This window comes from Saccostrea echinata, unplaced genomic scaffold (genome assembly GCF_033153115.1).
Source record: "Saccostrea echinata isolate AGI-Se365-2 ecotype Australia unplaced genomic scaffold, CSIRO_AGI_Sech_v1 ptg000001l, whole genome shotgun sequence".
NCBI classification, from domain to species: Eukaryota; Metazoa; Mollusca; class Bivalvia; order Ostreida; family Ostreidae; genus Saccostrea; species Saccostrea echinata.
In genome coordinates this window covers 23,409,447-23,427,754 of record NW_026889750.1, presented here as the reverse complement: position 1 = coordinate 23,427,754, position 18,308 = coordinate 23,409,447, and the positions used below count along the sequence as shown (strand labels likewise).

General features: G+C 35.7%; 1 protein-coding gene across 1 annotated transcript in view; it reads left to right on the top strand.

Annotated features, from left to right (window-relative positions):
* Positions 1-18,308, top strand: part of LOC133187515 (fibrillin-1-like) — a 77,849-nt gene that overhangs the window by 40,676 nt on the left and 18,865 nt on the right. The window contains exons 19-31 of the mRNA XM_061322921.1: positions 597-722; positions 1,512-1,661; positions 1,790-1,912; positions 2,088-2,339; positions 2,478-2,600; positions 9,877-9,993; positions 10,658-10,780; positions 12,017-12,133; positions 15,783-16,037; positions 16,642-16,767; positions 16,870-16,998; positions 17,131-17,277; positions 17,663-17,785. Coding sequence (XP_061178905.1) covers positions 597-722; positions 1,512-1,661; positions 1,790-1,912; positions 2,088-2,339; positions 2,478-2,600; positions 9,877-9,993; positions 10,658-10,780; positions 12,017-12,133; positions 15,783-16,037; positions 16,642-16,767; positions 16,870-16,998; positions 17,131-17,277; positions 17,663-17,785 — 1,911 coding nt within the window. The remainder of the gene's footprint in view (positions 1-596; positions 723-1,511; positions 1,662-1,789; positions 1,913-2,087; positions 2,340-2,477; positions 2,601-9,876; positions 9,994-10,657; positions 10,781-12,016; positions 12,134-15,782; positions 16,038-16,641; positions 16,768-16,869; positions 16,999-17,130; positions 17,278-17,662; positions 17,786-18,308) is intronic.

Below are 18,308 nucleotides of genomic sequence, written 5' to 3'. Positions count from 1 at the left end.
CTTTTTTGTCTTAATTTTTTATCAGAATTTTACAATTGATGTTTTTTTGGCAACACTACATTTTTTCTGTTGCACTCCTGACATGGTATAACATTTTTTTAAACATCAGCCATGACCACAACTTGATTAAACAAAAGTTATGACAGTCCACATTTAAAGCTCAATACTTTGAATATTATCAGGAAAGTCTTTATTTTCAACATGAAGCATTATTTTTTATTTCACAGATCTCCAAAAAATATTGAAATTTCAAAATGTCACAAAAAGGTGTTGCACTCCTGACAATTTTAGCATCATTTTTGGGCATAACTTTTTTGTTAATTGAGATATCAACGAGATATTTGGCAGGTATTTAGACACTATCTAAAGACATATGCTGAGACATAGAAATCTATTTTCATTGCCTGTATTTTTAGTGTGGGTTGATAAATATGCGTTTGGTCATTTTTTTTTGAATTCATCCATGTATGTGATTTTAGGTGGGGGTCATATCATGTAATTTGAAATCTGCCTCTGTTTTTGTTTTAGAAATACATCTTCTTTGTGAAAAAAAATTGCAATAATATTTTATGTTTGAAAGTTCTATTGATTTCCAGATATTGATGAATGTGGAGAAGGGACAGATTCCTGTAACCAGAATTGTCACAACACTGTAGGGAGTTATTATTGTACCTGTTATACTGGATATCAGCTACAAGACGACAGGAGAACATGTGTGAAATGTAATTATGATATCTGAAATCGAAATGGAATAATCTTTTTTGTATACCCTTCTTTTAATGGGCCATATTATATGATACAGGCTTTTTGGTCCACCCATCTGTCTGTCCTGTGTTAGATTTTTCATGTTCATGTCATGTCCTTCACACTGTGAGGCCTAAGATCATCATCAGTCCTGGTCAGTCGATCCTACTTGGAGGAAGATGTTTCACAACCCAAAGTCCCAAAAGGAGGTTGTGATTTCATTTTGGAATATGCTGTAGCTATACATCGTCAAATCAAGTCCACATTATAGATCATAGTATGGACATATACTGTGGAATCATCATTCATGGGGGACCAATGTTCGTGGATTTCGTGGGTCACCCGTACCCACGAATTCACATCCCCGCGAACATTTATTTGTAAACATATTAATTCATTAAATCTACCATATAAACGAGTAACCCACGAAATTAAGTCCCCACGAACAAGTAAAATTTTGTTTGCCCATGAACATTGACCCCCACGAATTAAAATGATTCCACAGTACTTCCCTCCCCAAGATGCATCAACTGACATTGATTGATGATTTCAGGCCTTGAAATGTGCAAGAGATAAGAAAACAGCAGTGCAAGCCTTTTAAGAGAACTTAAGTTATTTTACAGTAACTTAATTGTATCAGTTGCAAATTTTATGACATTGAGTATTAAGGAATAGATATGTATCATGTAGTTCTGGAAGGCATGTTGTATAACCTATCAGTGCACTTTATCAAATTGAGCGTACATGTTATTTTTTCCTTTGTATAGCCAGAAATCCCTGTCTCGGAGCCAGCGTGGATGGAACCTGTGACAACACTCATGGAGGATGTACTGTCAACTCTTCCAATGTAGCCTATTGTTTCTGTGACCATGGATACGACCTCCAGGTCAATGCTTCAGGATTCTCACTTTGTCCAAGTACGATATCACATTTAAAAGTGTCTTTTTGGATATTTTGATTGATTTTATATCGTATGAATGTAGCACTAAATTCTGTTTTCTGGTTTGGCTGTGATATCTGCTGATATTGTAGTTCTCTGTTGTAGATATCAATGAGTGTGTGACCAACATCTCTGGCTGTTCCCACATCTGTAATGATGTCAGTGGTAGCTTCTACTGTGATTGTCCTGATGGGTACAAACTGACAACAGATCACAAAACATGTGAAAGTAAACATTTTTATGATGAAAAACTTTAAACTTTGAAGTCTTGTTTCATTTCTATTAAATTTTTATGGAAATTTCAACATTTTTTTCACTATTAAGTTATTTTGATAAGATAGTGTGCCTTTATGTTAAAAAAATGGTTCAAAGCAAATCAAAAGTTGGTTGTTTTTTTCCTCAGGTTGCAGTGTAACCAACACCTGGGGACCAAACTGTACTACCCCTTGTAACTGTGCAGTAGGAACCTCATCATGTGACCCCCTGATTGGTTGTCGTTGTCTGCCAGGATGGACAGGAACACTGTGTGAGCTTAACATCAATGAATGTTTGAACAGGCCCTGTAATGCTACCCAAATATGTGTAGATACTGAAGGCTCCTACATATGTAAATGTGATTCAGGATTTCAGAGTAACCAAAGTGGTGGCTGTCAAGGTAGATAATTTTTTGTTTGTTTGTAGGTGACTGACTTTAAAAAAAAACATGAAATTCTTACCTTTATACATGCAGAAAAAGTGTTTTTTCTTTTCCATGGTAATGTTTCTTGAATGATTGTTAACATCATTTTTCTAGATGTTGATGAATGCAGCAATAACCAGGACAGTTGTCAGCAACTGTGCACAAATACAGAAGGAAGCTACAACTGTTCTTGTAGATCTGGATTTGAGCTGAAGTCAGACGGAATCTCGTGTCAAGGTTCTATTAGTCCTGCTTTAAATTTACTGCTTTGAAAACAAAAAATAAATACCAGTTGACAGGAATCTTCAGTTTGTTGAATGACTGTGTTTTTACTTTATATTTTACAACTGTTTTAAAATGTTTATTCACAGATGTAAATGAGTGTACAACTAACAACCACAACTGTAGCCAGGCTTGTAGTAACACTGAAGGGAGTTATTTCTGTTATTGTGACCAAGGATATAGTCTGGCTAGTGATGGAAAGTCTTGTGGTCGTATTGTAACTACAACAATAAGTACAACCCAGCAAACTGCAGTAACTACCTCCACAACTCAACAGCCTACAACTACCTCTACAACACAGCAGCCTACAACTACCACTACAACTCAACAACCTACAACTACCTCTACAACTCAGCAGCCTACATCTACCTCTACAACTCAGCAGCCTACAACTACCACTACAACTCAGCAGCCTACAACTACCACTACAACTCAACAGCTTACACCTATTACTACAACACAGCTGCATACAACTACCACTACAACACAGCTGCCTACAACTAACTCTACAACACAGCAGCCTACAACTACCACTACAACACAGCTGCCTACAACTACTACTACAACTCAGCAGCCTACAACTACCTCTACAACACAGCAGCCTACAACTTCCACTACAACTCAGCAGCCTACAACTACCACTACAACTCAGCAGCCTACAACTACCACTACAACTCAACAGCTTACACCTATTACTACAACACAGCTGCCTACAACTACCACTACAACACAGCTGCCTACAACTACCTCTACAACACAGCAGCCTACAACTACCACTACAACACAGCTGCCTACAACTACTACTACAACTCAGCAGCCTACAACTACCACTACAACACAGCTGCCTACAAATACTACTACAACTCAGCAGCCTACAACTACCTCTACAACACAGCAGCCTACAACTTCCACTACAACACAGCAGCCTACAACTACTACTTCAACTCAGCAGCCTACAACTACCTCTACAACACAGCTGCCTACAACTACCACTACAACACAGCAACCTACAACTACTACTACAACTCAGCAGCTTACAACTACCTCTACAACTCAGCAGCCTACAACTACCTCTACAACACAGCAGCCTACAACTTCCACTACAACACAGCAGCCTACAACTACTACTACAACTCAACAGCCTACAACTACCTCTACAACACAGCAGCTTACAACTTCCACTACAACACAGCAGCCTACAACTACCTCTACAACACAGCTGCCTACAACTACCACTACAACACAGCAGCCTACAACTACCACTACAACACAGCTGCCTATAACTACCACTACAATTCAGGCTACAACTTCCACTACAACTCAGCAACCTACAACAACCAATAAAACACAGCTGCCTACAACTACCACTACAACACAGCAGCCTACAACTACTACATCAACTCAACAGCTTACAACTACCACTAAAACACAGCTGCCTACAACTACCACTACAATTCAGGCTACAACTTCCACTACAACTCAGCAACCTACAACAACCAATAAAACACAGCTGCCTACAACTACCACTACAACACAGCAGCCTACAACTACCACTACAATTCAACCTACAACTTCCACTACAACTCAGCAGCCTACAACAACCAATAAAACACAGCTGCCTACAACTACCACTACAACACAGCTGCCTACAACTACAACTAAGCAGCCTACAACTACCACTACAACTCAGCAGCCTAAAACTACCACTACAACACAGCTGCCTACAACTTCCACTACAGCACAGCTGCCTACAACTACCACTACAATTCAACCTACAACTTCCACTACAACACAGCAGCCTACAACTACCACTACAACACAGCTGTCTACAATAACTACTACTACCTCGACTAGGAGATCCACAACTATGACAGTTTTGACACAAAGTTCAACCCTCACTACCACAACAACAGCACCAACTTCAACTCAGCCTGATATTGACACAAGTAAGTTGAATGATAATCCTTTGTAAAGGCACAAAAACCTTTCATCATACTAATTATCAATTCAAGTTGTGGTGCAATTAATAAAAATATGCATTGATATATATTATTTACAGTATTGCTACCTTATGGTTCAGTGCATGGTGACTATTTAGCCAGCACAGGAGATGATGCTTTACAGGCAGTTGTGTTTAACCCCATAGGATTCATGTGTGGCTGTTCAATCAGCAGACAGATATATGTAAGTCAGCTTGTATCTTGCTTTCATTTACTGCTAAAAGAGGGAAGTATAATGTACCTGATGAAGAGGATTTCCAGATTTATAAAAAATGTAACCAGAGCAATTTGATACAGAACAATACAGAGACGATGATACTTTATGAAGTGTGAGCTCATAGCTAGATACTTTCAACTTATTTTCAGATTTATTCCAATGGGTACATTTCTGTTGGTAAGAGATTTGATGATGAAAGACCAACGCTTCTGTCAGATACTTCAGGATCCATTGTTAACAACAAGATTCTGGCCCCTTTCTGGACAGACATTGACCTGTCCAGTGACTCCCGTATCTGGTATCAGCTCTATCAGAAGTTTGGAGACCAAGATGTTACAAATGTTCTTAAAATGGCTAGGGGTCTAGTTGTCAGCAATATAAAGGAAGAAGAAGAAGGGAATTCATTTGATCCCAACTCAGCTCTGATTATCACCTGGGAAAATGTAGTGCCCTCTCCAAGGTCCCTATATCCAACAAAGGTGTGTATAAGCATTGATTTGCTATGATTTAAATTTATTGACAAAAGTGTTCATCTTCAAAAGAAAATCAATAAAAATATTGGGAGAATCAATATAAAGTTGATTTTAGTAATACTGATTTTGAAGTGATTCATTATTTTAATTACCATTGTAGCTCTAACTGTATCATACCCAGATCTATTTGTCCACTAAATCAAGTAATCCTATTTCAGAATGCCACATTCCAGTTGGTTGTTGTCAGTGATGGTGTTGCTACATACACTTCCTTTTTATTCCACTCTGTTAACTGGGACACCACAAAGCCAGCAGTGATGGGGTACCAGTGTGGAGACACTCTATCTGATACCTACAGTCATCCAGCCTCGTTCTCCAGGCAGATCTACCAAACAGTCATATCCCAGGGATACAATAGTAACTTGAAATACTTTTGATGTATTTCTGATTAACCAGATTTTATTTGCATGTTCAGTAATGTTTGTCATCTTCAGCTGTCTCCTTTGTTGATATTAATTGTTTTAATTGTTAAGATTTCTACTCAGCTACAATAACCATTCGGTGTGAAAAACTAAAGTACTGGATACTCTGTTCCTCAGCATTCATTAATCTGTTGCAAGCAATGAAAAGTGTGAATATATTAGGTAATGTTCAGGGAACTATATGTACTTTTCTGATTGTTTCCCCTGTTTGATTTAGGGAACAATGTAAGTGGGATGTGGATATACAGACTAGACACCTGTACTCAGTCAGAAGAGAATTACCGTGCTCGATGTTACTCGTGGATGACGTCAGACAGTGTGACACAACAGAGTCTGGTGACACAAGCAGACTCCCTCCTCCCCCCTTGTCCCTGTAACACGGTACATGCAGATCTGGACTCGGACTTTATTCAGTCCAGGACTGAGTCCAACTGTTACTTTGTACAGACCTCTCCAGCAAACACCAACTACACTAGGGTAGGTGGATATGCCTTTAACGCCACTGTCACAGTGGAAAGTTTTTAGCTATCACTGAATGTTAATAAAAGCAAATATTGAACATGTATGTAGTACAACAATACATTGTACTCTGTAAATTTCTATGCATGTCTTCTGACTTGGGTAAGGATTCAGTAGATATTAACTTTACTTAGATGGCAGACTTGTGTGTTACAAAGAGTTGTTTATTACAGAAATGCTGTTACTCCTCCCTCGATTCTCTTCTGTTTTCCTCCCTGGGAGCTGGTTATGTGTTCCTATACAATCCCTTGACTTTCCCTACTGAGGCTGTTGACACTGATATAAACCCCTACATCTGGTGCTGTATTAAGGCCAGAATGTGTGAAGAATTCTTCATCCAACGTCCCTCTGACAACTGCAACAAGTACAGTCCAGTCTCCCCAGGTAAAATGAAATAATTACTTTGAAATACATTTCTTCAGCTGCAAAAGATGATTTGTATAAATTTTTCTGATATTTTATTCTGATGGAATCTACTGAACAATAACAATTAAAGAGTTGCTTCATTCAGACTGAGCATTAAATCTTTAGAGGGTTGGAAGAAAATTCTGTTTTTGGTCATGTTGTCTCTCTCTAATGTCTGTATGCTAATGGATTTATTCCAGTATAACTGTGGTGAGTGTTGTGGGGGGGGGGCTGCTTCTTGTATCCCCTCTAGTTTTGATTCAACTTTAAAATATTTTTTCAATCCCAGCGGAAGCTTCCCCAGTGATAAGTTACTACCCTCTGAAACTAACTGCTACAGTGGGAGAAATGGTGGACATCACAGCAATAGCCCAGGTCACAGGAAATGATTATGTGAGCTTGATTTTATCTGGATCAATTAGTGCCAATGTCACAGAGAGACAAATATCAGCCATTTTGTATAGATGGACTCCAAGGAATACCTCCCCTAAAAGTATACAGTGAGTATTGTAACATTTTATATTTTTACATAGATCTGCATTATTGAATAAAATTAAATAGATTTGTAAGGTGAGTGTGACCTTCCATCCAAGTGCATTAACACTTTCATTTATTTCATGATTTTATTGCAAATCTTGCTTGAAAGTATTCCCTACGACCGAAATAGTGATGCGTTGAGTGATGACACTATTGAATCTGATTGAAATACAATTGAATCGGACTGAATAACAATTGCAAAATCCAACAAAGAATATGATTGGTGCATTTTTTATAGGTCCTCCCACATTCTCAAATGTATTGCTGAAAATGTGGAATGATAGAAAACGGGCAAAAAAGTTGTGCTTATAGTGAGCTAAGTATCAACTTTTGGTGAACAAGCGAGACGATGCAATACTTTGTAAAATGATCGTGAGTGATGGTAAACTGTACAATGGTCTTGCAAATGAAATCTGTGCCAGGAGTTGACTTGATAGCCCAGGGTATATTTCTGTGATTAAACGTTGAAAAACACTTTGGCTCCACTTTATACCTACTTCATTGGTTCTTCGAATTAAGATATTAATTCAGCCAATCATTGGAGGTTTAACTAGAAGCATTGATTGTGGTAATGGATATGAGAATCTTGCAACACGAATAAAGAAACATTAAAATGTCATCAAAAATATATATATTCTGCCAGTTGATAGAAATTTTATGGAAAAATTGATGAAGAGTAGGTAACACATAACATTTTTTTAAAAAATCCTTTAAAAAAGAGGAATTTCAAAGTGAAAATTAATTGCCAGGATATTGATTTGAACATATTTCATTGTAATTTATAATTACAAAGGGATTGGGCACAAGTTCTGAAAACTTATTACACCCTCTCCCTACCCGGATATGCTCAGAATGCAGAATTTTCCACCGTTTATCCCAGAGCTGGGGATCTAGGCGGTCCCCAGGCACGCGCTTTTTTAGAGTCATGTTTACACCCGCTTTTTTGATTTGACTTCAGAGTCCTATCTGTTTTAATAAAAAGTGCTCCAGTATCAGACAGGTATGTTTTACAATAATATCTGAGTTTTCAATTTGCTTGGGTTTTGCCTACCCAGTGTACTTGCTAATTTACATACACTAGGGACTAAAACATAAAGAAAAAGATTTAGTGGGCTGAAAAGTCACGGAGACTATTCAATTTAACGAACCCCGAAAACAGAAAATGCCGTCTATTTGTTGCAAAGAAAATCGGCAGAAATACATATATAGTAGGATAAATTTATAGTGTGTGCCATTTAACAATATATGTGTGCCAGACATACCGTCTGTGAAAAAATATTATTATATGCTAAAATATGATTTTATAGTTTTTTAATTCAAAAAGTATGGCTAGGCCATTAGATGCTTTCCAGCTATGTATAGGCAAAGGATATAACACGAGAGTGGGCGGGCCCCAATCAACCAATCAAAACGCATGATTTATAGAATGTAACCCCTTTGTTCAATTGTTCAATTGTCAAATCACTCAATGCATCGCTATTTCAGTCGTAGTGTATACTTTCAAATGAGATTTGCAGTAACTTTAACTCTTCTGTGAACTGTTGCAACTATTTTGAAACAGAACCAGAATTTTATATTCATAATTAATACAGAAAGCTAGTCTCACTGATCAAAGTGCATGCATATTATAAGTAATCTAGTGTACTCTGATGTTGACAGGATCTCTGCTGTAGAGCATATTATAAGTAATCTAGTGTACTCTGTTGTCAACCAGATCTTATCTGTAGGACATATTATAGGGTACATTATTGTTGACAGGATCTATGCCATGGATCAGAATTCCCTTGTATCTGCCACTGTGATCCCTGACATCATTCTGTGTCCAGGCTGTAGTGGGCGGGGCACCTGTAACTTTGATGATGTAATCCCACAGGAACAACCCTCCTTTTTCCTTGTAGAGTGTGTCTGTGAAACAGGATGGACAGGTGAGAAATCCTTTTAAATCCAAATAAAAAGCCCATTGCATTAGTTGTTTTCAAAATCAATTTTTTTAAGATAGAGAGTTTGCAGGAATTACTAGCTAGCTTCATGAAAATGTCAAGAATGTATTCTGTTGATAAATTAGATGCCTTGGTTTAATTTGATTAATCAGTCTCGATGAGTAAACAGTAAGGTAAAAATATGTAGATGTTTGCACTTGATCAGACTTAGTTTAACAGGTCCAACATGTAATATGGATGAGAATGGCTGCCTTGGTAATCCGTGTAACAAAAGCTCAGACTGCCAGGATCTGACCCCCTCTGTCCAGAGGTCCCGGGGACTGACCTATCAGTGTTCTGCCTGTCCTGTGGGCTACACCTTGTCCAGCTTTTTAAAGTGTATTGGTAAGTAGTAAGCATGTCTTCAATCTCCTTGGTTATCAAGGATATGTTATTCATTTACATTGTATATTAAAATTAACTTGTCAATGAATTGTATATACATACATGTGAAAATCATAACATATGTGTGTTGAAACAGAGAGACTGGTCATGTGTCATTTATAAATTATATTAATACTAGAAGAAAATAATTAAACTTTTTTTAAAAGAGATGTTTGCTTGTAGCTACATCAGCTACATGTTTATATTCAACAGGAATATGATTTTTTTTCTTCAGATATTGATGAGTGTGGTTTACGCACCAATCCGTGCACTCAGAGGTGTGTGAACACAGATGGGTCTTTTGTTTGTGCTTGTGAGGCAGGTTTTAGACTACATGGTTACCAGTGTTTAGGTACATGTAATTTCCATTCATTTCATTTCTCTTTCATATATTGTGATTAAAAGAGTATACAAGCTATAGCTTTCATCTTGCTTGTCATTAAAGATATCATTAAAGGAGAATGAATTTGGCCTTTAGAATTAAACATTTAAATCAGCTGCTGTATGTGTATACTGATGTAATTGAACATAATCTTTTATAAGTGCATATGGCCTGATTCTCCACAGGGAGAGATGTAACTAAGTCAAATCATCAACAATTCTGTATGGCCTGATTCTCCATGGGGAGAGACAGAATTTAGTCAAATCATCAAATCTATACAGTTTGATTCCCTTATGTGAAAAAAGAAATCATGAAAGAGAATTTCATCTTTTAATAAATGTGTATTCTTAATATTAAAAACAACACCTCATGTGACTTCAGATGTTGATGAATGCAGAGAGGGGACAATTATATTAAGTGGTTGTGAGCATCAGTGTGTAAACACCCAGGGGTCCTACTACTGTGTCTGTTCTACAAGGTATCAGCTACACACAGACAGACACACATGTCTTAAAGGTACCAGAGTTAATTCATGCAAATTGAGAAGAATCTATTAGTAATTGATGTACTTTCATTGGGTGAATTGTTTATTTTATCTTAGCTTTCAAATTTAAACTTGTTTTTTGATACCTAGACTCTGTAGAACCTCCTTGCGTTGCTCGAAAATGTCCCCAGGGATGTAGAATTAATAGCACAGGAGAACCAGAGTGCTTCTGTTACCTTGGTTACAGAATGAAGGCAGACTCATCTTGTGAAGGTATAGTTTCTTAAAATACTGATTTTCAGTATATTGGTTATATTTGCACATCTAATAGTAGGGGTGGGACGATACACAGATCTTACGATACGATACGTATCTCGATACACATAACACGATACGATACATATCTCGATATTATGATAAATTATAAAACTATATAAAAAAAAAACTTTGTATTTTATTTCATTTTTGTCTTGATATTAAATCTACAAATTATTCTATATCAAATCATTTGTGCTTTGAAATTAATACTTGAAGTTCATCAATTTCATTGACTTAAAATTTACAAAAACATTGTTACATGTACATAATTGCCAAATGTCTATATACAAGTTGTTTACAAATAGTTGTGTACTAGTTCATCAAGAACACTGTCTAAAAATTCATTTAAAAAACATCACATGTACATTAATATTCATTGCTGAAAGTCTGTAACCAAGTTGAGTTTAAAAAAAAATCCACAATTTGTTTCAAAATTTCAAATTTTGGAAATTAGAGAATCCATACATTGTTATGAGCTGTTAGTACCAGATGGACTAATATCAATTGTTGTGGAAACGATACGTTCTGTATATATATAACACGCTTTCCAAACTGAACTTTTCTTGTCCCATCTTCCGAGGATGCTTAAAAGTGAAAATGATTTACCCCTTATCTACACATTATTAGTTCTAAAGCGTGTTTTCAATATCAATATCATGTCTTCGCTTCATACAAGTCGCCATTTTCCAAGGACAACTACTTTCATTTTCAATTTTTGGATAGGTCGTTCGTGTATCGTTTCGTACCGATATTTTAATACCTGTATCGTAAACCGTATCTTAGAAGAAAATATCGGTATGTATCGTTGTATCGGTATATCGTCCCACCCCTATCTAATAGAATTATATTTTTAAGAATCTGTGAAAGGTTTTTACTTTCAGAAGTCATGATATACACACTGTAGACATACTTGAAATGTGAAAGAATTCAGGCACCCATAAATTGGTGCCAGAGGAAAAACAAGCAGAATTATACACCCACAAATTTAAGCCCCTTTACAATAAATATCATTCTTAATTGTACAAAGATATCATTAATTTCTGGATATTAGTTTCAGTCATATAAAGGACTCAACCTTTCATTTAAATGCTCATTCCAAATTGATGAAGCTAGATGAATCGACATGTAGATTTGATTTGCTGAATTCCATTTTCCTGGGTTTTAAGTGACATGATTTGATTTTTATCCTAGATATCAATGAGTGTTTAGATGCACCTTGCCCACACAGCTGCCAGAACACTAATGGAAGTGTGGAGTGTGGATGTTATGATGGATATCAGCTTCAGACAGACCACAGGTCATGTCAGGGTATGTGTGGGTTTTTTTTTATGTTACTATATTATACACTGTATATGCATACATTTTTATGCCCCGCCATGAATATGGCTGGGGCATATAGTGTTTGTCATGTCCATCTTCCGTCCTTCCGTCACATTTTGCGTTTAGCTCTGTTCAAAGCTCAGTTTCAAAGAAACTATCCAAGATATTTTTATCAAACTTCATATGCTGATAGATATTGATATGGGCTATGCAACTGCATCAACATTTTTTGACCTTGACCTTTCCTTTCACCTTGACCTCACTTTTCTTAAATTAGTGTTTAGCTCTGTTTTAAAGATACCGTTCAAGATAGTGCAATCAAACTTCATATGTTGATACATACTGATGTCAGCTTTTCAACTGCATCAACATTTTTTGACCTTGACCTTGACCTCACTTTTCTTAAATTAGTGTTTTGCTCAGTTTTAATGAAATCATTCAATTTTTTATCAAACTTCATATGCTGATACATACTGATGAGAGCTATTCAACTGCATCAATATTTTTTTACTTTCACCTTTCCAGGGTTCGACACTAACTATTTTACCTTGGTGGACCGCAGGTCCACTAGTCAAAAAATATTGGTGGACCTTCTCAAATTCTGGTGGACCTTTATAAATGTTTGAATTAATGAATGAATTCATTACACAAGGCTTGAAACCAACTTATGTACCCAGTCTCGTCAGACTAATAAAGTATTAGTTTAACCAGTCAACAGAAACAAATCAATTACTAGTAGTCAGGAGTTTTTAGCAATATTGTGAAACATATTTTCAATATCTAAAAAAAAGAACACAATCTACATCTTCAAACAATTTGTTATTTTAATATCATTTATTTACAATGGTAAAAACCTGCATTTATTTAGCTTCCAACGGTAGATACAATTTATAATCCCAATAATTGAGTTGTTCATATAAACAAATGAATTTTTCATGTATCTATGGCTAGAATACTTTTTATACGATGCAAAACTGACAAAAGTATATTTATTTATTTATTTATTTATTTTATTATTTATTCAAATAAACTGCGATCATATGATTCTTTTATGTGATATAATGTATAGCAGAAAAAAAACAGGAACTGCAGATAACGTATTCATAAAATATAAATCACACCTGTTTGAGGACAATGCATAAATGCAGCTGTCAATCAATTCTCATTATCTCCAGACCTGGCCATCAGAAAGTCAGGCGTGAAGTGATTTCCTGTTACCCAGTGTATATTTTAACACCTTTCTGTGCATTAAACAAACAAAGGACAGACTGACCAATTTGGCTCGAATTTTACATGCTTCTTTTTCAAGATCCGTGTTGAATGTTCTTGCAGTCAATGTTATTGATATTGTAGTCATCAATATTACATGTAAAATATATATTTAGTCGCTAGGTTCCCCAAAATAAATTATACCCTATTTATCTCTTGTAAAATATAAATATGGATGAATTAATTGTTGATTTACGGATGTCAATTTATAGAAAAAGTGGAATTACCGTTTCTTTTTTAAATATGGTGTTTAATTTTTAAGTGGACCGATGGTCCACCTAGTCCAGAACATTTGGTGGACCTTCCAATTTTTTGGTGGACTCGGGCCGCCGGTCCACCGTTAGTGTCGAACCCTGCTTTCCTTTGACCTTGACCTCACTTTTCTTAAATTAGTGTCAAACTTCATATGCTGATAAATACTGGTGTAAGCTATTCAACTGCATCAATATTTTTGGACCTTGACCTTTCCTTTGACCTTGACCTCACTTTTCTCAATTTGTGTTTAACTAAGTTTTAAAGAAACCATTCATAATATTTTTTATCAAACTTCATATGCTAATACACACTGATGTAACCTTTTCAACTGCATCAACATTTTTTGACCTTGACCTTTCCTTTGACCTTAACTTCATTTATTATAAATTAGTGTTTAGCTCAGTTTTTAATAAACCATTCAAAATATTTTAATCAAACTTAATATGCTGATACGTGTTTGTGAGAACTATTCAACTGCAAAAACGATTGACCTTGAACGTTCCTGTGACCTTGATCTCACTTTTCTTAAATTTGCATTTTGCTTAATTTTAAAGAAACCATTTAAGATATGTTTATGTAAGCTTATGCACTAATACATAATTTTGTAAAAATTTATCATCTATATACAACTTTTTAGATTTTCAATTTCTATTTTAAAGAAACTATTCAAGATATTCTCATCAAATTTCATACACTAATACAAATTTTCATGTTGCAATACTAATATAACCTCGGTGGGGCATTCATGTCCTATGGACATATTTCTAGTTTATGCAGCCTATGTTTGCAGTATAAATGTACGCAGTGTTTTCCCTATGCCGTTTTTGCATGGCGGTACTGCCATGCATTCACGATCCCCCGCCATGCATCACACATTGCCGCTATGCTTCCCGCAATGCATGAATTATTAATGTTAGACTATTTTAAGAAGAAGATATACTTTGAATGTTATCAGTTATTAATCTTTCAATAAAACAATTCAAATCATTAGAATCATAGCATGTACTGTATACATGTTGCGCACCTGTGGTGAACTCGATGCGAATCGCGGTACGGGCTATGATGGAATAGTTGTCAATTTATGTTTATTGCAATTTACTGATATGTTACTAAGTATTAAGCTTTTATTTGATTAAAAATATTTATAAGCATGAAAAATTTATTAATTGCTGTCAGATAGTACACATGGTGAAATTAATACACTTGTTAATGCACATGTGGGTTTTTCCAACATCCACAGGTCATTCTATAAATAGCATTGATGTTCCGACATAAAAAAAAATTCATTAGTTAAGCACATAATTTTAAAGCCATTTTTTAGCATAAATATGCTTAAAGTAAACATGTCCAATAAATATTATGATCATTGTTTATTTACTCTATGAATTATGGGCAAATACTTTGTTTAGCGCACATGCTTGACCCACATTCAACAGCTTACGTTGAATAAAAAATAAGTCTGACACCAATGTACTAAATATGTTGTCACAATATTTACATGTAAGCAATGGTGCTACATAATGTTCACCCTTTTTGCTTAAAAATGACTGTAAAAGTCAAAAAAAAAGAAAGAAGTAAATTAAATTAAAAAAAAAAAAGGGGGGGGTCACTAGGGGCCTATTCAGTTTGTAGAAAGCAAGAATAACACAGCTCATAAGCGTGATAAAAAGACAGAAGCTTTAGAGGAAAATAAAATAGAACAATTTTTTTGTGTTTAGATCTTTTTTTATAAAAGAGAGCTCAATTGTTAAGCTATTTTAAAAGTTAAATTGACAATATATTCAAAATATATCATTTAAATTTTAAAAAAAAAAAAGGTAAATGAATGATGCATTTGTATTTTTCATTTAAATATAAATTCAGATACATGCAAAAGTAACTCAACGAGACACGCCGCGCGCCGTCAATTCAGCAAAATTCCCCCCATGCATTAAAAATTTTCTGGGGAAAACACTGAATGTACTGCTTAAATGCTGGGGTATGTACTTTACAGTGTTACATTGTTTGTTCTCAGTGTTTAATTTGGGAATCTGTTTATCATTTATCACTGTTTGAGACCTACACATCCATTTTTAAAAAAAAATCCACAGTTCTTTAAATCTTGATTTGTTAGTCTGTGACCTTGATCACTGGGGACAGAACTGTGAGATGTCATGTGACTGTACCCATCATGCCCTGTACTGTAACAGTGTGATTGGCTGTGTGTGTAAGCCTGGCTGGTCTGGGAGGTTCTGTGAAGAAAACTTCAATGAGTGTGAGGATGTCAGCCTGTGTCAGTCACCTGAGGTCTGTACAGACACCTATGGATCATTTGCCTGTGTTTGTGAAAATGGCTACCAGAGGAATACCAATACAGGACTTTGTGAATGTGAGTTTGTGTTTACAGTACCAGTATATTTTATTTTTCTTAATTCCTCAAAACCATGAACACAATAATTGTTAAAATTTTCATAATTCAATAATATTGTTCAATTAAATACATGTATGAACACTTGATATTTTCATAAGTCTCTCTAGCGATATGGATATAGCTGCAAAAGAAAAATTTTTACTCTCACAGGGCTCTAATTGGCGACTAATTTAGTCGCCATGGCGCCTAAAATTTTTGATTGGCGCCTAAATTATTTTCATAAGTCCCCAAATTGGCGACCATTTTAATTTGACTTGGCAATCGTCGAATTCTGGAAATTTTAACATTTTTAACAATTTTTATGAAAAAGCGAAAAGAAATTTAAAAGAAGAGGGAATTATTTTTAGCAATGGACATGTCATGTTTTCTTAATCACACCATGGGTCCCTATACTGAATACTATTAATTTTTAAAGCTGGTGCCGTAATGAAAAAAGTTGCCTGGCAACTAAAAATTTGCTTTGGTGACTAAATTTTTTTGATAAGGTGCCAGTTGGCACCTAAATTTTAGAGGTCCCTTGGAGGCCTGTTTAATAATTCTTTTGCTATAATGTGCATCACAGATTCCAGTGCTTGCAGCTCTTGGGCTCAGTATGCCTGCCCAATAGATGAACTTTGTGTGGACACTACAGACAATTACATGTGCGTCTGTGCTGAAGGGTTTATTAGAGTTAACGACACTTGTCAAGGTAATTATTTAAAATAGATACCGAACACTCCACACATTGATCTGTGAGAGAATTTCAAGTTTTGTGAGAAACCAAATTTCACAAATATTTTCATCCTGACAGATTTGGATGAATGCTCAGAAATGTTACACAATTGTCATCATGAGTGTGTGAATACATTTGGCAGCTTCAGGTGTACATGTAAAACTGGATACAGCCAACAGATCAATGGAAAAGAGTGTCTCCCACAATGTAAGTAGGGTTGGTTTTACTTTCATTGGACCTTAAGGAGGCTCTAAGCACTGCACACTGAAGAGTTCTAATTCCATGGTAGCTGTTTTATGCCTTTAGAGGTTGCTGATCACACTTTTCCCCTGCTTTCAGTGTCTAACCCCTGCAGAAGTAGTAACAAGTGGAACTTCTGTGACCATACCTATGGGGGGTGTACTGTGGATGGAGGAGGAAATCCTGTGTGTTTCTGTAGGGCTGGTTACTCTCCTGTACAAAAGGATAATTTCACTCTCTGTAATGGTAGGTTGAATCTTCGGTATAGGAGAAAGATATGATTTCATTATATACCAGATAATATTGAAGACTTAATAAAATTGACTGGCAACTTTGACATTTATAGCATTAGCTAGCACTATCACTTATAAGAATTACTAAATATTCCATATTTGGCATATTGTCTATTTAAGGAACCAGTGATGTGACATCAAGCCTAGAGAAATGGACCATGACCTTTCATACTAAAAATATTAACCACTAGGACTTATACAGAACATTTTGTTTGTACACTTCCCTATGAGTGTTAGATGTGACTAAGGGCCATGTATAAATTTGTAGCTTTGGGAGTAGTCTAAAAAGGCTTGATAAAAATAATTTTGTGGATTTGACATTGATATATTTTTCACAGACCTTCAGGAATGTTGGATGGGTATATCTGGCTGCTCTCACAGTTGTTCAAATACCTGGGGTGGATTTACCTGTGAGTGTCCCAAAGGATTCACTCTGGACACTGATAGGAAGACTTGTATCAGTAAGAAATGCTAAATTTATCTCTATTTGCAGAGTTGTGTTTCATGAAGTATGGAAGTTTTAATGTGTAGTGCAAAATCTCACATGAAACAATGAATGAGATGCGAAATTAACTATCCCATTTAAAATATTGGCCATATCAATTGAATATGCTCACAATAAAGAGCTAAAGGAAAGAGTTTTTAGCTCAGAGCTAATGCTATTCCCCTAGTGTTGCTGTTTCTGGTAAAATTTTTGGAGCATATGTCTTTTGCTCAAGTCAGTGTAAGCCCTACATGGACCATATTTCATGGATGATACATCTAAGTAACTATGCTTATTACAAGCCATGCATTAGAGGTTGCATCTATCAATATTTTCTGGATGAATGAGCAGGTTGAAATTTTTGAAGGGGGTCCATTCCAGTCATTGTAAGCCTTACCTGAACCAAACTTGCATGGATGACGCATTTAGGGGTTCTGACTCACATATTTTTCACATGAATGGCTCAAGTTTTTAGAGCAAGTCAATTTCCAAGTAAATAT